General features: G+C 39.0%; 1 protein-coding gene across 2 annotated transcripts in view; it reads right to left on the reverse strand.

Annotated features, from left to right (window-relative positions):
* lrig1 (leucine-rich repeats and immunoglobulin-like domains 1) overlaps positions 1-21,259 on the reverse strand; it is a 154,188-nt gene that overhangs the window by 51,386 nt on the left and 81,543 nt on the right. For both annotated transcript variants that reach the window (XM_078543673.1, XM_078543672.1), the window contains 4 exons: positions 9,882-10,025; positions 7,852-7,995; positions 6,407-6,550; positions 3,771-3,914 (listed from right to left, as the gene is read on the reverse strand). In XM_078543673.1, coding sequence (XP_078399799.1) covers positions 3,771-3,914; positions 6,407-6,550; positions 7,852-7,995; positions 9,882-10,025 — 576 coding nt within the window. The remainder of the gene's footprint in view (positions 1-3,770; positions 3,915-6,406; positions 6,551-7,851; positions 7,996-9,881; positions 10,026-21,259) is intronic.

A 21,259-nucleotide genomic window follows, 5' to 3' on the forward strand; every position in this document is an offset into this window, starting at 1 on the left:
CTTTCCACCCTTAATGTCCCCATTAGCACATTTCTTAGCTAATATCACAACCATCAACACCTCTGTCTTTTTGTCTATGACATCTTTTGGGTATGTCCACTTATCACTGACCCTCTATCCAGCTCTACCTTTCCCACCCCCCCTTAAACCAGCTTATATTTCACCTCTTTTCTATTTTTCCTTAGTTCTGATGAAGAGTCATTCAGACTCGAAACGTTAACCGTTTACTTTTTTTTTCCCCAGTTAAAATCACAATGGTGGCTTCCCATTATAGCACTAATAAGGAGCTATAGTGTAAGAATCTATGTAACACGGAAGATGCATGAACATTTGTATTCAGGAATCTAATTCACTGGGATAAACACTAATTTATGGTATCCTCATTATTACTTTCCCCTTGCTCACCCCAGAAAATACTTGCATTTATATTGCACCTTCTGTGACCTCAGGATGGCCAAATCACTTTTCAGCAATGAAGTACTTTCAAACTGAGTAGTTGTAGGGATCTGCCCAGGGGTAGGTTCTTTGCTCATTTCTCCATACCTTGCAGTCTTGCACTTTCCTCTTCAGTTGCTCACAGGAGCCTCCCATTTTCAATTTCAAGTTGTCTAACATCATCATTCCCTTTCTCCTCCTTGGTCTACATTCCTGTAATCTTCCTTCAACCACCTCCTTCAGCAAGTTCTAATGCCACAGAATATGACCAATCCAACCTTATTGCCTTTTCTTGATGATATTCATTAACGATCTTTCCTTCCTGACTATCCTGAGAACTTCATTGCTTTTGTGTTCTTTCCAACTGACCCACTCCAACCTTCTCCAGAACCACATTTCACAACTTTCTAGTCTTTAGGATGTCTGCTTTTCTCAAGAACCAGATTTTAGCTCTGTACAACAAGACACTCGATCACAGTCTTGTTAGTTATTTTCTAAAGATCTATACTTATTTCAATGCTGAGCAATTCTTTATGTTTGGAGAATACATTTTTTGCCATTGCTATTCTAGTTCTGATTTATGGCAGTAATAATCTTCTGACACGATTCTTCCCAGGTGCTTAAATCGTGAAACCTGTTCCAGCTGTTGACTATTTATCTTAACCTCTGCTTTCACACGATTATTTCTTCCAATCTTCATAATTTATCATTTTTACATTAATTATCATTCCATAAACTTTCATCATTTCATTCAACAGAATATGTTCTGCTGTGCCACTAGGACCTGCTCATCTGCAAATCTCAATACTGTCACCAATTGAGCTATTTTGATACCTTCCTGTACTTCATCTGGTGGTTCTTTTATCATGGGTTCAGCATAGCTATCAAGGAACAATGGTGATAGCAAACCGCCTTCTCTCACCTCTTGCCAAGTTCAGTTTCACCAAATACTGTCCTGATGGTAGCAGTCTGTCTCACGTACAGAGCTTCAATCATTGTTGGCTCTCCAACCAACTCTGATCGCCTTCAGCACTTTCAGCAGCTTTTGCCCATCCCAGTTGAAAGCTCTCTCATAATTCACAAGCGTGTCACTGTTCTAATGTAGGAAACATAGCAACCAACTTGCGCAAAGTTCTACGAACAGCAAATGGCAACCAGATGATTTTAGCTGAGGGATAAATATTGGCTGACACACCAACGGGAATCCGCTGCTCTACTTTGAATAATGTCTTTAGACCTTTTACATCCCTCGAAGGGAAGATAGAACCTCGGTTTAATGTCACATCCAGCACTGCAATACTCCCTCAATACTGTACTGGAGTGCCAGTCTGGATTATGTGGTCAGGTTTCTGGAGTGAAACTTGAACTCTCAACCTTTTGACTCAGAGGTAAGAGTGCTATCACTGAGCCAAAACTGACACCCAAATGAAACTAATTCTAAAGGTAATTGCTGCTAACCTTCAACTTGCCACTTATTCAGATTATTAAAAAATCTTTGAAGTCCTATTACTAATCCTTTCCACCATCATTTCTTTTACCATGCTTAGCTTTAATGTAAATATAAAACATTTAGAATTACTTTGTATTACTCTTTCAATTAAGAAACTATTATCTCTTCCATTTCTACATCATAAAACTGATCTATTCTACACCAGGAAGGAATAGGTGCCAGACAGTGGCTTTCATTGCCTACTTATGAGAAATGTAAGTGCACTATTTTCAAGACAGGGAGGATGGAAGAAAGCTAAAAGCCAAGGAAAGTTTTACAATGCTCAAAAAAGACAGGTCCGACTTTCCTGCAAACAATTTTTCTAGTACAGGTATGGTATCTCAAAACTGGGAACCTCAAGACCAAGTCAATGCCAGATTTCGGATCTTGCTGGTTTTTGCAGGAAAATAAATCGGAACCTTAATTCAATTAATATGAGACACATGAAAATTAGTGACTAGGTTTATTTGTTTGAAAAAGAATGCATAACAGCGAAGAAATAACATTGAAAAATAATTAAACAAGGTGAGAAGGCTGACTTGTAGGCTGTGCTGGGATTCAAAGTATGGACGTGTTACTGAAGCTACCAGAAAACCACAGCTTCCTGTATGAGTGGAAACACAATCTCAGTTAAAAGGCAGTTCGGGTCAGGTGGGGTCAAGGGTCGCTCAGGCCACTCCAAGCACAGGATAAAACTAGCACGTGGAGCAATAACTAGTCCAGTGTGCCCCTGTGCCAATGTAACACCTAACCAAATTGTCCCAGTAAGTTACTTTACTCATTTAATAGCAATTAAAGTTGATGCATGGCAGCTTATAAAAATGTCCGGTTTTCAGATAGTCAGGTTGGTGACACTGTACCTGTATTATTATTAAAATTTAAACCAGAAATGTGAAACTAAGAGTGCTGACCGCGTATGTAGAAATAGATTGGACACTGTATACTGGCACACTATACACAAGCTGACTAAATGTTAGCTGCCCAATTATGAAGATGAAAAAATACCTTTTAAGTTTTGTTTCTCCAGACACATTTCAAAGAAATAACTCACACTTCAAATTCAACATTTAAGATCCCAAACATAGAAAAGCATGAGATCCTTTCATGACAATTTCTGTATGGTCTGCAAAATTTGGGGCATAACTGCACACGATCAGATTTACTCAGTCTCTAATAAAAATCCCCAAAAAGTGGATTGAATGGTTGTACATTAATTTGTGGCAACAGACTACAAAAATATCTAACAGCCTTGTTTCACAAATAACTTTAAATCATGCAACATAAAAACTTGCATTTATATAGCACCTTTCACAATCTCAGGATGTCTCAGTATGTCACAGTTATTCCAGGGTAGTCACTGTTACTTGCAGGGAAACATGGCAGCTAATTTGTGTATAGCAAGATCCCACAACCAGTAAGTGAGGCTATTGATTTGGTTTTGGTGGTAATGGGGGAGGGAGGAATATTGACCAGGTCACAAAGAAAAATCCCCATCTTCAAGGAAGCGCAAAGGAATTGTTTATATACACAAACTGAGCATGAATCAGACTGCTTATTACTTTATTGGACCAACTTCTAGTAATGAGACACTTCAGTGGAATGCTATGAAGGTCCACAAAAACTAATTGGTTTTTACAAGGCTATTGTATAGGGCTACTGCATTTTGAGAGAAAAACAATTAAAATAACAATCTTAATTTGTTAACTGTGCAAGATTTGCTGAATCTTAAAGGTAATTACAGAAAAACAGCTGTCATAGTAGTGTATGATGCAAATTATTACCATTGATCATCTACATTGAACCCAACTTGTTCAGGTCTCACTATATAGCAGATTTCAATACTTACAATACTCGCAGGGTTCGAAGTCCTTTAAAGACGCCATCAGCAATATGACTTATTGTATTGTGACTTAAGCGAAGAATCTGGAGCCCACTCAGCCCTGTTAGGCTTCCCTCATCCAATCTGATCAGGTTATTGTGAGAAAGATTCCTGAAAGATGATGAAAACCATGGGTCTTAGCTGTTTTTGGTATTCAGAAGCAACTTTCCCTAGGCACAAATATGTGCTCATTGATCCTTAACCACACCTCTCACCACAACAATCTTTACTTTTCCCTTTGCTGACATTTTGCTGCAGTACAATTCCCAGGTGTTCTGTCCCTCTGATGAATCACTCAAATGACCAATATTATGTGAGCTATGGTAGTGATAATCTAGGGAACATTTGAAGCATGAGGTGGGGTCAGTCCACAAAGCCCAATCCTGCCCACATTTATGCATTTCCAGTGAAAGTTACTGCACAGTGATTAGCAGCAACATCTCCCAACCTCATCACTCCTGGCTGAGATCAGCTAATGCAGACAAACAAAGGACTGAACTTGGGACACTCTCATCACGGTCTCTATAGCTGTTATTCACTGCCTTAACTAGCTGAACCACCAGGATAGTAATAAAGATACTAGGTTAATTGAATAGAGATTTAAAGTGTCCCAACTATAACAAACTGACCATCCTAGATCAGGGGGAATTTTTTTTAAAAATTGAAAAATGCTTTCATCACTCATGTCCCATGCAATCCAGGTAAAGAAAATAGAAACCAACTATGCAGAAGGGAGAGCAAACAGCTACGGTACACTGCACTTGAGTGTAAGTCATCCATGCATATCTACCGCCTACATGTCAAACTTTACTGGATTTCAAATCAAGTCTAACGCAGGTCTGACCAAGTGAAAGCTCAGTCTACATATGTTTGTTTAGAAACAGCTGGATTTGTCCTAATTTGTATACAACCCAACATTCTTTCAGTAAACTAAACATTATATTTGGTGAGGCAGTTTCATGATATTTTAAAAATAGGTTACCATAAAAACCCAGCTGCAAATTTTCTGAAGTTGACATTTGGAAAAAGCTACTATGTGCATCAAAACATATTTCTATTGTGAGCAACTTTTTTTTTTTTAAATACCATATTTGTAGTCATGGATTTACATTATGTAACTGATAGCAATTTAAAGAGTTATATTTAGCGTAATGTCATGAAACTGCCCTCAACCAAATGGCAAATCTCAAAAAATGCTTTCCATCTCAGCCTAAAAACCACAATTGAGCATCAGTCATCCATCAAAAAACATTAACCGGAGATGAAAACGTTAATTTACATCAAGCAGTTCAAGAAGTAAAATAGATATTTTAGGTATTAGATTCATTTAAAGAAAAACTACAAACATTAACAGGTTTCCCTTTCAAATTCAAAATTTATCTTATTTGTTACTAGAAGCAACTCAGAAGTTTTTTTTTCTAACTAGAATGCAGTTTTATTCTATAACTGAGGGAAAACAAGAATTATATACATAGTCTGCTCACCAGCTTACAACCCAAAGTTACATTTTGGCTCATTACTAAAATTTAACTCTTAAACTCAAAGTTTAAAAATTATAATTTGCAGGTATATTTCAACCAGTGGAAGGTCAAAGCAGGGAAAGCTACCTAAAGATAATCTCGCACCCAATAGCAAATAAAGAAACAGACACCAATCTGGTCACAGTTATAAGTTTTACTCTTATCAAAGTAAAAGAGAAATCACTTCATAGCAACCTGATTTGTATAATAACTGCTGTAACTGTCTTAAATTCAAAACTATGTTAATTACACAATTTCAGTTATTCCATTTATTTCATACAATGAAAATCCAAGCAAAGCTAATTTAACAGGTTTCACTAGGGGCTAAAATATCGAACACATCTTTTCATAATCTTTGCACTCGCAATCAATTATTCTGTAGCCTACTGCACAATATCCCAAAATTTATAAAGGTTTTCCTCTTTACTGCATATCACCCTTGATGTCTTTCATCTCCACCGAGTTGTCCTTCGGGCAAAAGAATGAAATGGTATACTCATGCTTTGCAAATTTCTCTGTACTACTACCCCATAATACAAGTAAATACAAAAAAACATGTCCTCTGTGGAAAGTGATATACAAAGAACAGGAAGCAGTCAAATCTGCTCTGTGATGAAAACAGACTTCAATGGTCAACTGGAATTCAATTCTGTTTCAGCTCTCTAGTGCGAGAAAATCCAGGATCCCAAAGGTGACATTTTACAAATACTTACAATAATTTCAGCCCTTTTACATTAAATTAGGTAACAAACAGGCAAGTATTAAATGTGCTGATTAAGAGAAATAAAAATAACGTCATTTCACATTTGAATCAGAAACTCTTTGCAACAGAAATAAAAGTACTGAGACTTATGTTTTTATCTGGTATGCATATAATTGAGTCAACTATGTCCAAAAGAGGTTTTCATATTCCTTACAATAGATAATGTTTGCAGCGTTATTGCTTTTGTTAGCACAACTTTAAAATGATCTGAAAATAAACAAGAATGAAATACTGTGGGTAAATTTCACAAATGCTATTTTGGGGAAAAACATACTGCTGAGATTTCCCCCCAATAAAAACATATACTCGATAGCACTTACAGTTCTGCTAGCTTCTGGCAGAATCCCCAGGCATCAGGGTTTATCCGAGAGATGGTATTATAGCTCAGGAAAAGCTGCTGTAGGGAGGACAGCCCATAAAGCCAGCCACTAGTCACTTCATTCAAGATATTACTGTCCAAATGCCTAGAAAATGTAAAGATTCGAGTAATTCTACCTTCGTACAAGAAATGGCAACACAAGCATCTTAAAAGAAATGAATTCATTATTTTCTTTCTATTGGAACACATTGCAACACTGCATTTATTAAAAAAAAGGTCAAATATCTATTATGACATTTGAGGTTGGCATTTATTAAAACTGATTACAATTCAAATTTTCAAACAAAAATTACCACCAGAGATGTGACCAAAAACACTAGGTGGCAAAAGCTATAAAATTATGAAGAAAAATCCACTGCCCATCACCTGCCACACAAAACAGTTCATAATCAGCTGCCCTGGCTGGCTGGAGATATTCCTCAATAACTGATGAGTGGTTTATTAAAGGACTCTGATTCCGCAGAGGTGCTTTCAATGAAAAGTAATTAGATTTAAGAAAAAAAAGTGTATTTTATATTATATATTTTTATGTTATATATAAATATATATAACTTGTAAATATGAAGATGTTTTGTAGTATTATTTATGTATTGTGCAATGTGTAAACCAGACAAATAAAGATGCACTTCGCTTAATATAAGTGCAAATACCAAATTCAGACAGCTGCCCAGTTTGCACTGCTGCAACCCAGGAAGGATACTTTCAGGAGTTGTAAAATGCAGCTTTTCATACCATTACAACATCGAACCACATGATTTTACAGAGGAAATTCAAAAGTTCATGGCACATTTCAGTGTCCAGATTCACTCCAGCATAAGATAAAAAATACATACTGGACAAAAGATGAAAAAGCACATACCCATTAGAGCTACAACCTACAGTACCTCAGATTGAACACCAGTTCCTAGAGTAGGTTCAATACCAAGATCAATAGATTCCTACATATTAAAAACATCAGGGGATACAGAGATAATACAGGAAAATGGCTGATCATCTACTTCAACACCATGATCTCATTGAATGGCAGAGCGGGCTCGGAGGGCTGAATGACCTACTCCTGCTCTTATTTCTTATGTTCTTTTGTTCTTATGTTCTTTTGTTCTTATGTTCTATTCATCTATTCATATGTAGGTGTGCATGGGGAAAGTGGAAAGACAGATAGAGAATGACTATAATAAGGAAAATAAACTTGTAGGGGTACAGGGAAAAAGAGGGTGGATTGGGACTGACTAGATTGCTCTACAGAGAGCCAGCTTGCTGAGTGACTTCCTTCTGTGACACAATGATTCTATAACAGTGCAGCGTCCTGCAATATATTGTATTCCTGCAACAAATGGTCTTGTATAGTCTTAATATCTGTGATTCCATTCCCTAAACATGACTTACAAAACTTGCATCCTGGCAAGGCCCCAGAAGGCTCCATCCATGAGTTTGCTGATGTTATTCCTCTGCAGCTTAAGCACTTCCAAGCTGTCTAATCCCTGAAATGTTAGCCCATCAATGAGACGTATTCTGTTTCGGTTCAGCTCTCTGAAACATAAAACACACAAAAGCCCATCCTTAAACCTGCTTCCATCTGCCATTGCTGTCTCTCTTCTGTTGAAAAAAAAACGTTCAGCTCCCAAGGTAACTGATCAAAATTTTCAAAATAGTGGCATTATCTTTTCATTACTGACATATAGAGAAAGAGTTCAATATCAAGCCTCTCAGACTCAAAAGAACAAATATTCCTTGTTTTCACCTGTGTAATTTATCGCAACACTCAAATGCCTTGCAACTTGATTCCTAAAATATCATTTTCAAGATACAAAACTCACCGACAAGGAAAGATGCAAATATAATGGTCATACAATGAGACCGTCAAATGTTCAGATTCAGTCCAAAATGCACAAGAGACCCAGGTTTGTCTTTGCTTTACTGAACACTGCAACTAGGCCACCGTCAGTCCCACTTTCCATCTGGTTGCTACAAATTTCACTAGACTTATAAAGCAGTCAATCAAGGTCATGGAGTGATCTTTATTGACAACACTAATTCCAGAAGTAACAGGTTGAATTGTCTAAAAAAATGCTATTCAGGTCTTGCACTTTGTGAAGAAAAATGTGATCTCACAAATCAAAATTGATATTATTTACAAACAAACTTCATTTGCAATCCCATTTATCTTCTCATTGCTAACAGCAAGAGAACATTGCTATAACGATCAATTTAGGACACTTGCCCCAATTGAATTCTGAACAACAGAAAATCCTTAATGTCTTGCTCTAGATTTGTCTAGCTTTGCTTCGGAGAATAGAAGTTAGTTCTGGAGCACTGTTCTGGAGAGATAGAAAGAGAATAAAAGTACGGGGGTCAGTGTGAAGATCACAGATAGCATCATAATGTGGTCAGGTATAATTTCCTACCAAAAGTGGTATTTGGGAGTTGTTATATATATATATATATATATATATATATAGAGTAAATTAAGCCAATATTTACACCTCATGTTTTTGAGATAGCCTTATATTCAAATATGTAACCCACTTCCTTTGCAAATAAGTAACTACATTAACAATTTTTATTTTAAATGACAATGGACATTAGCACCATATGCCACTCTAATAAACCAATGATTTAAAAAAGGACTAATTCAAAACCACCAGATTAGATGATAAGCCAAACAAAGTGGCGATCAGTTTTAAACGTACTTCGCTCAAGTCAGGGATCCACTGATGCAACCAAGAATCAGGCCAGATTAGGATTCAGTAAAGGTCTGTCTTTATCAAATGTGTGCAACAAATAAACTGAATAGTAAAACAATTCCATGCATTTGGAAGTATATTCCATGTGCAGAGATACCACCGAACTGGAATTACTTTGCTATGCCGCCCAATAGTTGGAGGAAATAAATGAAATTTTTAGGAGTTACCAGTAATACTAAGCAGCAACTGTAACTACTGAAGTTCAGGTCCAATTTCTGAAATTTCTACAACATTAGCAAAACAAGATATTTGCACTACACAACAATCTGAGCATTAGCATGCACCCAGTCACTATGCATCCAGTTCCACTTTGCAGTAATGCTGTAGGGAATATCACCAATGTGCTGGAACATAACTGTCAAATTAAATTATGACTTAACACTAAATATATAGAAATAAAAACTCAGGCTCTAGAGACTGTAAGCTGTATAGGAAATTGTTAATTATTTCATTTATGAGGGAGACCTATATCACTCACTTGCAAGTTACAGACACTATATATGGAATGCAAATTGAATTTAACGAAATTCTGTACAATATTTTTAGCATACTAGTTATTTAGCCAGTGATCTGAAAGAGTGAAAAATTAATCTAAAACTATTTACAATGCAGTAAATATAATAAACCCAGGATATCAAGAATTATGAAAAGATGATCAGGATTTCTACTCACAGATGCAACAAACGTGGTAACTTGAAGATCTTGACAGGCAAATGTGAAATTCGGTTTTTGCTTAGTCGAAGAATTTGTAAGGTACTTGACAAATTATCAAACGTGCCAGGCTCCAAAATGCTTATTCGATTGTTGCCTAGATATCTAAGAATGTAGATTTATAGATTATAACTGGAATTATTACCAGGTTCAACAGAAACTAAAACATTAAAACATAATGAAAAAACTCTTCCAATTTGAGAACATTAATTTATGATGCATCCAAAGTAACATACTATTTATCATTTATGCAATTTTAACCTTAAAAATCCAAATAATAGTGAGATTTATGAGTAGTCAAAGCTGCATGCAATACATACAATGTATTCATCAAGCATGTAGCTTGGTAACTTTTTATTACAAATTAAGACCTGGTGAGATATTAACTTCAATGATAGGGATTTTCAGATTAGATTACCAACATTTATCTCTGGACAATTGCTTTTGTTTTTACTCACAGAACCGTACGTGTGTGCGGCACAGGAGGGCATTTGACACAGCATACCAAAAACACAAGAAATAGAAGCAGCAGTAGGCCATTCAGCACCCTCAAGCTCTGTTATTCAGTAAGATCATGACTAGTCTTCCATCTTAGCAACATCTTCCTGCGCTATCCTTATATCCCTTGATATCCAAAAACTTGCATGTCTGTCTATCTTGAATATGCCAATAATTTAACACCCACAGCTCTGTGCAGTGCAGTATTCTAAAGATTCACAACTCTGAATGAAGACATTTCTCCTGATCTCATTTCTAAATAGCTGATCCCATGTTCTGAGTCTACATCCAATAGTTCTAGGCTTTCAGGCCAGGGGAATCACCCTCCTAGCATCTACTTCATCAAGTCCCTTAAGAATTTTGTGCGTTTCAATGGGATCACTTCTCGCTCTTCCAAACTCTTGGGAATATAGGCCTAGTCTAGCCAATCTCTCTTCAAAAGGACAATCCCCCTCAAAGAAATCAGTTTAGTGAACCATCATTGCACTCTCTCCAAGAGAAGTATGTCCTTCCTTAGATAGGGATACCAGAACTACACAGTACTCTAGGTGTAGCCTCGCTAAGGCCTGATACAATTGCAGCAAGACTTCTTTACTCTTATACGTAATCACTTTGTGATAAAGGTCAACATACCATTTGCTTTCCTAAATGCTTGCCATGCCTGAATGTTAAATTTGTGAATAAAGACACCCAGATCCCACTAAATTTCAACATTTCCCAGTCTCTCACCACGTAAAAAAAAATTCTGTTTCTATATTTTCCTATCAAAATGGATAACTTCACATTTCTCCACATTATATTCCATCTGCCATGTCCTTGACCAATCATTTAACTTGTTTAAATTCTTTCCTGGCCTCCTCACAGCTTACATTCCCACATAACTTTGTATCAGCAGCAAACCTGGATACATTACACTTGATCCTCACATCCAAGTCACTCATATAGATTGTAAAGAGTTGGGGCCATTACTCCTGTGTAGCAGCAATCGCAGTCAGATTTCCATTCTGCTCCTATTTACTTGCACCAAAATGCAGCCGCACTTTTCGACTCAGGTCAGATGAGAAAGGTGCGGTGCAGCAGGTTCCTGAGACCTTCAATCGAGTGCAGAAGAGTCGGGGGGGGGGGTCACGCCCCCTTTTTTAAGGCACAAGCTGCCATTACACAGTTAGGTTTAAAGGTCCAGCCACTTTGAAAAGCCAGGGAGAAAGTGTGTTGGATGGGACAGTTAGTGGTAGGGGGTAGTTGCGTGGTCAGTGGGGTAGGGGAATTAGCCACGTGGTGGGGTCTAGTCCCATTGTGATAGGAAGGGAGGGGGGTGGGGGGGGGGCAAGGAGGGCATTCAGGGTGATTGGGGCTAGCCGAGAGTTGGGGATGGTAATTGGAGGGGCGGGGTTATGTGCGAGGTCAGGAGAGGAGTGGGGGCAGTCAGTACTAGGGTTACCCAGGAGTTAGAAGTGGTTCTAGTTCTTTTAAACTTTCCTGATAACTATTCCTCTAAGACAGCCCAAACCATTCCAACACTGTTATTTAAATTGGCGTATTGAATGGCTCCCAGTGTAGGGCAGTTGCCCAGTGGAAATTTGAACTTCCCGGGCAATTGCCGTGCAATCCTTACATTGGGGTTGGGAGGGGTGGTGGGATTCCTTTAGCGAATCTTTGGGGTACAACGCCCCAGAGATCAGACGTTATGGGCCCTGATGTCCAAGCACTGATCCATGTAGTACCTCACTCGTTACAGCATGCCAACCTAAAAATGACCCGGTCATTCCTGTCTTCTGTCCATTAACCACATCCTTAATCCATACTAATGTATTTCTCGCAATCCCATGTGTAGTAACCCCGTGCGACTTCAAATGCTTGTTGACAAAGCAAATGCACTAAATCCAGTGGCTCGCCATTATCCGACCCTAGTTGTTACAACCTCAAAAAATTAACAGCTTTGTCAAACAATTTCCCTTTCATGCATCCGTGTTGACTGTGACCACTAATCAAGTTCTTAACATTTTCCTTCCTACTGACCTCAGGCCAACTGGCCTATAATTCCTCTTCCTCTTTTCTTGAATAGCAGGTTGTGTTTGCTGCCTTACAATCCAAGGGGACCATTCTCAAATCTAGAAAATTTTGGAAGTTCAATACCAATCCAGCCACCATCTCGATAATCACTTATTAAAACCCAAGGGTGTGTGCAGTCGGGTCCAGGAGATTTGTCAGCTTTCAGTCCCATTAATCGCTCCTGCATTATTTCTTCGCTAATAGCTCATGTCTCTAGCTAGTCTAAGATTCATTCACAGGATGTGGGCTTCACTGGCTGGGCCAACATTTATTGCCCATCCCTAGTTGCCTTGAGAAGGTGGTGGTGAGCTGCCTTCTTGAACTGCTGCAGTCCATGCGGTGTAGGTACACCCACAATGCTGTTAGGAAGGGAGTTCCAGGATTTTGACCCAACGACAGTGAAAGAATGGCGATATATTTCTAAGTCAGGATGGTGAGTGACTTGGAGGGGAAATTCCAGGTGGTGGTGTTCCCATCTGTCTGCTGCCCTTGTCCTTTTAGATAGTAGTGGTCATGGGTTTGGAAGGTGCTGTTTAAGGAGCATTGGTGAATTCCTGCAGTGCATCTTGTAGATGGTACACACTGCTGCTACTCTGCGTCGGTGGTGGAGGGAGTGAATGTTTGTGGATGTGGTGCCAATTAAGCGGACTGCTTCTTCCTGGACAGTGTCCAGCTTCTTGAGTGCTGTAGGAGATACACTCATCCAGATAAGTGGGGAGTATTCCATCACATTCCTGACTTGTGCCTTTTAGACGGTGAACAGGCTTTGGGGAGTCAGGAGGCGAGTTACTCGTTGCACGATTCCTGGCCTCTGACCTGCTCTTGTAGCAACAGTATTTATATGGCTAGTCCAGTTCAGTTCAGGTCAATGGTAACCTCCAAGATGTTGATAGTGGGGGATTCAGTGATGGTAATGCCATTGAACATCAAGGGGCAATGGTTGGATTCTCTCTTGTTGGAGATGGTCATTGCCTGACACTTGTGTGGCATGAATGTTACTTGCCACTTGACAGCCCGAGCCTGGATATTGTCCAGGTCTTGCTGCATTTGGACATGGACTGTTTCAATATCTGAGTTGTCGCAAATGGTGATGAACATTGTGCAATCAGCGAACATCCCCACTTCTGACTTATGATGGAAGAAAGGTAATTGATGAAGTAGCTGAAGATGGTTGGGCCAAGGACACTACCCTGAGGAACTCCTGCAGTGATGCCCTGGAGCTGAGATGACGGACCTCCAATAACCACAACCATCTTCCGTTGTGCTAGGTATGACTCCAACCAGTGGAGAGTTTTCCCCCCGATTCCCATTGACTCCAGTTTTGCTCGGGCTCCTTGATGCCACACTCGGTCAAATGCTGCCTTGATGTCAAGTGCAGTGACTCTCACCTCACCTTGGGAGTTCAGCTCTTTTGTCCATGTTTGAACCAAGGCTGTAATGAGGTCAGGAGCTGAGTGGCCCTGGCAGAACCCAAACTGGGCATCAGTGAGCAGGTAATTGCTAAGCAAGTGCCACTTGATAGCACTGTTGATGGCCCCTTCCAATGATGATCGAGAGTAAACTGATGGGGCGGTAATTGGCTGGGTTGGATTTGTCCTGCTTTTTGTGTACAGAGACATACCTGGGCAATTTTCCACATTGCCAGGTAGATGCCAGTGTTGTAACTGTACTGGAACAGCTTGGCTGGAGGCAAGTTCTGGAGCGCAAGTCTTCAATATTATTGCTGGAATGTTGTCAGGGGCCCATAGCCTTTGCTTCAGCCATTTCTTTGATATCACATGGAGTGAATTGAATTGACTGAAGGCTGGCATCTGTGATGCTGGGGACCTCCAGAGGAGGCAGAGATGGGTCATCTACTCAGCACTTCTGGCTGAAGATTGTTGCGAATGCTTCAGCCTTATCTTTTGCACTGAGCTCCTTCATCATTGAGGGTAGGGATATTTGTGGAGCCACCTCCTCCAGTGAGTTGTTTAATTGTCCACCACTATTCATGACTGCATGTGGCAGTACTTCAGAGCTTAGGTCTGATCTCTTGGTTGTGGGATTGCTTAGCTGTCTATCGCTTATTGCTTATGCTGTTTGGCATGCAAGTAGTCCTATTTTATAGCTTCACCAGGTTGACACCTCATTTTTAGGTATGCCTGGTGCTGCTCCTGGCATGCCCTCCTGCACTCTTCATTGAACCAGGGTTGATCCCCTGGCTTGATGGTAATGGTAGAGTGGGTGATATTCTCTACCAGTTTCTTGGTCTTTTTCCGAATTTTAAAATATTCCCAAATCTTAGACATACTATTTTTGGCAACATTATAAGCCTCTTCCTTTAATATTATCTCTCTAGCCACATTTGGGCGACTGGGACTTTTATTGTCATGAACGATGAACTTTAAAAAGACGATTACATTTTTAAAAGTCCCTTTAACTTAATGTAAAATGAAGGATTCTGGAAAGGAATGCATAATTAGAATTCCTGGTAAATACCTCAATTTGGAGAAGTGTCCATGCTTCAGGTTGACATGGGGATGGGAGAGAAACGCAAATAAAAACCCATGAGGTGTCGGGTGGTAGTTTTTGGCATCTTTTCGTAATATTGCACAAAACAAGGAAAAGCTGCTGTTGAGATACAGGAAGAAAGGCTGCTGCTGTGGAAAAGCAGGGGGGGAACTGTTTGTGTTAAAGGCCAAGCAGGATGCTTTTATGGGTTCAGCTTCTGTTCAAAAGAAAGGGAACAGAACAGATGGGGCTCTTGAAGATTTAAGTAACAGGGAGCGGTCAAGGTGTGCCTTGCTGGTGATAAATTGGATCCTAAAAACTTGGGACTGAATGAACGATTGTGAAAAGACACTGGAAGTTTTGACCTGTAATGGTAGGGAGAGGAGAATGTCCGCTAGAGAGCTTGGAATGACTTTAAGACTGTTCCTTACAATTTGCCAGAAGCATGGCATAAAGTAAGAGTTTTGTAAGACATATTACATTGTGTTAATTACTTAATTTAAAACTTACCTTTTCCTTTAGTCTGATATATCACTTGCCTGTTAAGTTAAGGTGTGATCTATGTTGATTTTAGTCTCTTTGTAATAGGGAAAGTCTTAAAGTGGAATTTTGACCATTGATTATTTCTGTTGGTTGTTTGGGAGATTCACCACTTTTCAAAAGTTATCAGTCTCCATGGGGATCATAACAGTATTCCTTAAAGGAATGTATTATTGTTGAACTTATGAATTATTTCTTTAAATGTTTGCCATTACCTATCTACTGTCGCATCTTTTTGTATAGTTTCCCAACCTATCGTAATCATACCTAGAGTTCGTTTTCAGATTTAAGACCCTAGTTTCCTATTTAACTCACTCTCAAACTCAATATAAAATTATATTATGGTCACTCTTCCCTAAAGGTTCCTTCACTACAAGGTTAAATTAACCTCATCTCATTGCAAAAAAACTAGGTCCAAAATAGCCTGTTCCCCAATTGGCTAGTTGACACACTGACCTAGAAAGCCAACTTAAATGCATTCCATGAACTTGTCCCCTACACTATTACTGCAAATTTAGTTTGCCCAGTCTATAGGATTTAAGTCACCAATGATTATTACATTATTTCTTGCTACATGCTCATTTCCTGATTTATACTGTGCCTGACGTTACAACTACTGCCGGAGAGCCAATAAACTCTCCCATTATTGTTTTCTGTCCCTTTTGTTTTCAGCTCCATCCAAACTGATTCTACATCTTGATTTTGCATGCTAAGATCCTCTCTCCCTTCCTGTCTTTATCCCACTCCTTATCATAAGGCCAACCAATCCTCCTATTCCATTTTGCTCATCTCTTCTAAATATCAAATAACCTGGAATATTTAATTCCTAACCTTAGTCACTATGCAACCAATCGGTCATGACTACTATCAAATCCATTAATTTCTATCTGTGCTATTAATTCATTTATTTTGTTGCGAATGCTTCATGCAAGTACTATGCTTTAGCTTTTTTTCTATTTTTCCCTGGTTTCACCCTAGTCAGTAATGCCCCATTATCTTTTGCCAATCTGTTCGACTCTGCTGATTTTTACTTAAATCATGACTATTTGGCCTCGACAATTCTTACTGCTTTTGAATTCAGCTTTCCTGAATCCTTTCATGCCTCCCCCTCACCCTTCATTAGTAAAACATTAACCACCACCCCAGTTATTTGATTCATCAGGGCGCTGGTCCTGTCTTATGGCCCCTCTCATTTTTGTTGCGCGCAACTTATTCATTTAAGCGTGAGGGCCTTTTAAATTATTTTACATGGCAACTTCAAAGTCGCAGCCTGGTCCCCGACCAGTTTAAGTGGAACCCATCCAATGGGCTAGCTCCCATTTCCCCAGTTTTCAAATCACATCTTTTATTCTTCTTCCTGATTTGGACGATCCATTTGAAAATTGGAAGCAATGCTCTATTTTTACAAAAAAGGATTTTAATCAGGTTCTTAATTAGATGGAAAAGAACTCTTTGTCTAGTGAGCATTACTAGTCAATGTCACGTTGACATCCCACTCCAGCAGGTTAGAATTGTGCTCTTTTGACCAGTAGCCCAATTTCTCACACTTAGCATTACAACCCTCAGAACTGAGGATTCATTGGATACTAAGTGCGTTGCTAACATCCAAATATCAAGCCTCACTTGACAAATAGGGGGATTTGGAGAATGAAGTCTATCGCCTTCACCTGGATATTACAGCAAACACCTTTGCTTTTAGAGGAAATGGTGAAAAGTTGAAAACTTTTATTATTAAGCCCAACTCCAACCACCCACCCCCTCTTCTGGGAGGTGATTTTAATAAGAAGCAGATCAGGTGATCAATGCAATCTCAAGCAATAGTTGGTCACTTGAAACCTCCATTTTATTATTAACTACACTTCCCAGGGTGCTGGAAATCTGGCAGGTATAAGGGAAGACAGGCCAGATCCATAAGATACCCACAAATACAGCAGTGCTTGTGGGCCAGAATGAACAGAAGTGATTCCTCAAAACCCAACAAGCTTCTTCACACAACCCACATCACATATGCCCATTTCACCCAGCCCGCTACAATCTCTCCCTCATTCCTCTCCACAGCCTTGTGTCTTAGATTTTTCAGCTCGATAGGTAACTAGCCTGTCAACTGTTGCAGGCTGGCTGTCAGACAGGGAACCTGCAGGAAAAAATTTAGAAAACATTCTGCTATCAGCATTATGCCTGCAAAATCCTTACCTCTGGGTTTCCCAGCCAGAGTTTCTACCACTCAATACCCCTGCTCTCTCTATGATCTCAAGTAAATATCAGCGCGTTATCACAGGGTGTAAATGCCACTAGACTATTGTCTTGCCTCCTGAAGCAAAATCTTATTCTTCTTCCAGAAGGTTAGGGTAATATCTTTGACCCAAAATCACAAGTGAACTATGTTTTATTCCCACTGCATTCTGCACTCATAAGGTATTGAGCAGAAAGATTAGTGTGGTCAATGCAGCCCCAACCAGAATTGCCTAGCATCAAGAGAGCGCAAAAGGTATTAGAATTTGAAAATATAATTGTTTTTTGCTAATATCCTGAAGCAAAGAAATTTTAAACTGAAATGCATTCAGAAAAGTATTTAGTTTCTCGTGGGTTTAGGGAAGAAAATATAGCAAAGCATACAGAACTGAAGAATTTGAAGCAAAAACAAAAATTGCTGGAAAAACTCAGCAGGTCTGACAGCATCTGTGAAGAGAAAGACAGTTAACGTTTCAAGTCCGTATGACTCTTCAGAGCTAAAGAGCCTATTTCTATTATTATTTAAGTTTATTTCCATTCATTGTTTTATCCCCACCTTTTAGCCTATTTCGAACCCTTCCCCCCACCCCAACTAGGGCCACCTGTCACTTGCTCATCCTGCTTTCTTCTCTTAATGTCACAATTAACACCTCCTTCAGCCGGTATCACCACCATCCAACACCCCTTTAACCTTTTGTTCATGACATTTTTCGCAATCTCTCCTTTGCCTCCACCTATCGCTGGCCTTCTATCCAGCTTCACCTGTCCCACCCCCTTTGAACAGTAATTATTTCACCACATTTTTAATTCTCTAGTCCTGAAGAAGAGTCACACGGACTCGAAACATTAACTCTGTCTTTCGCTCCACAGATGCTGTCAGACCTGCTGAGTTTTTCCAGCAATTTTTGTTTTTGTTTCAGCTTTCCAGCATCTGCTGTATTTTGCTTTTATCTAAAGAATTTGAAGAACTGGTTTGATAGCTTTCTAAAACTAGATTTTAAAAAAGAATGGTAGCCTTTCAAACAATCAACCTTTGATTGTAAACATATTAAACAAACTTATTATATCCCTTGCAATCAAAGGAGGCCTCATCCCAAGCTAATGCACTCTGCAAAAGCCAAAGGCCCAATTTCATAAAAGCAAAAAACTGCGGATGCTGGAAATCCAAAACAAAAATACCTGGAAAAACTCAGCAGGTCTGACAGCATCTGTGAAGAGGAATACAGTTAACGTTTCGAGTCCGAATGACTCTTCATCAGAATTGAACTTGGTCTAACTTCATGTTTTGTTGCCTTATTTGGAAAATGCAACCTTGTATTTGAGCGGCTTTGAAGAACTCAGCAAGGCAATGTAACTCGAGGTTCCCTCTTGTTTGCAGAGGAAACAAAACTTAGAGTATGTTTATAAATTAGAAATTTTGGTAAGCAATGAAAAAAGGTGCTTTTTTTCTACTTAAAGATCTCTTTACGCCACCCACAAGAGTAACAAAATCAGAAATTCTAACTCAAACTGCTTAAAAATAGCGAAAGCATCAACTGCTCTCGGGGAATTTTACAACAGATCAAATGATTCATCACTTCTTTTTTTAAAAGTTACAAAGCAAGATAGTGCAGATGCTTCAAATCTGAAACATAAACAGATCATACTGAAAACTGGATAAAGAAGCTTCTGTGGAAAGGGAAAAGGTAAACCTTCCTCTCTCCACAGATGCTCTGACCTGCTGTTTCCAGCATTGTTTTTTTTTAAAACTTAAAAATATTTGACTTTACAACCACATGACCATACCAATTACTTTTTAAAAACAATTTATTTTAAGCTGGTATACATGAAAAAAGATCAAAATTGTGCACCACTGATAGTACATTGGACGGAGGTTGCATTTTTCCACATTATACAGGAATGATGGTTAGAAGCACATAAAACTGATGATGCTATCCTGGTGCATTTCTTTAATTGGCATACACTTAAAGAGCAGCTGCAGAAGGCTCACATATATGTCACTACTCAATTTTACATGATTACTGTAGGTGAAAGACCAAAAGAGGGCATAGTATGAGGGGTAACACCTCAGCAATTTCTCTCTTCTACAAAACCCAGTGGATAACCCCATTCATGGTGAGGTACTCAACCTTACATGTTATGAAGGACCATGATCTATGCCATTTACTGATTTCAGCTGAGGCAGTGATTTGTTTTTGTCCCTGCACTAAGAAAAAACAGTGGTCCTGGTTTCAATGCAGTGGCCTTTTCAAGAAAACAAGATGTGTAAGTCAAATGAGGAAGCCAAAATGTCGACAACATTCTCCATCCACTCCCAGCTCATTTCTTTTCTCAGCTCTAACTTGACAACCTTTCATAATTTTCTCACCATTCTCCCTGACCTTCACCAGTTCATATTCTCCATGAGCCATCCCCTGTTCCCTTAACACCTTCCCAACTCAACTCCTAATTACTCAATTGTCTTTTTTCATCCAAATACTCCCTACATAATTAACTATTCCTTTTGTTCGGGTTGTGTTTCATGTCTCTTCCCCCCACCCCACTTCAAAGCAGCATAATCATCCCATTTCTTAAAAATTCTACTCAAATCAGTCCAGGCTCTCTAATTACTGATCCATCTCATATTCTCTAAGATTCTGGAACGTATCACGCAATGTTCCATCTAATTTCTCTTGGCCGCACAAAGTCTGTTTGACCCCTGCATGTCTGTATTCCCAATGTCTATGCAGCTGCAACTTAGAGAACTTTGGAATCATGGTCATCAACCCCCAACACTTGCTATTTAAATCTTTTCAATCTACAACACGAGGCCACCCTGGTCAAAAGCAGCAACATAGTCCATGTTACTGTAACACAAATGCATTATCCTCTATGGCCTCTGACTTCTTAAACTACACCTTCTTCTCCAATGCTCTTTTTTTTAAAATGGTCTACATTCACAGAATGGGCTTCACCTAGTTCCATCCCCAACTACATGACAAGATGGCAGTTTACATAGCCAATAATACCAGGTGACAGCTAACAAATTACCAGATTTATTGAATTCTATTTCAAATTTTGCCTGATGGAATTTAAATTCTTGACTTCCCAGTTGTTAACTCAGTCTCAGTAAATACACCACTATGCACTATAATTGTCACTTTTACTGTCCAACTGATTCGTGGCTTGATATCAACAATCAGCCATAAATTTCTGCAGCTCAACAGTGGAAACCCCAAACTGTTTCCATTGATTTCCTGCCAGTAACTCAATCTCAGTTCTAGTTCTCACCATAAATAGAGATACATGAGCACAGCTCATCTTCATTTTAGAACCTTCGAACAGCTTTAAGTTGGGGGCCAAAGAATCAACTATTTTACAGAAGCCAGAAAATTTCCACATTCAAATTACGTATGCCTACTTATCCCAATAAATATTTTTCTGAAGAAAAGCAGAATCACAACGTTTACTTCTACAGATCTGAACAGTTTTTAATGGCGTCTTTATAATCCAGGATTGCTTCCCAAAACAGTTCTTGCAACACCAAG

The sequence above is a fragment of the Cetorhinus maximus genome, chromosome 6 (assembly GCF_964194155.1).
Source record: "Cetorhinus maximus chromosome 6, sCetMax3.hap1.1, whole genome shotgun sequence".
NCBI classification, from domain to species: Eukaryota; Metazoa; Chordata; class Chondrichthyes; order Lamniformes; family Cetorhinidae; genus Cetorhinus; species Cetorhinus maximus.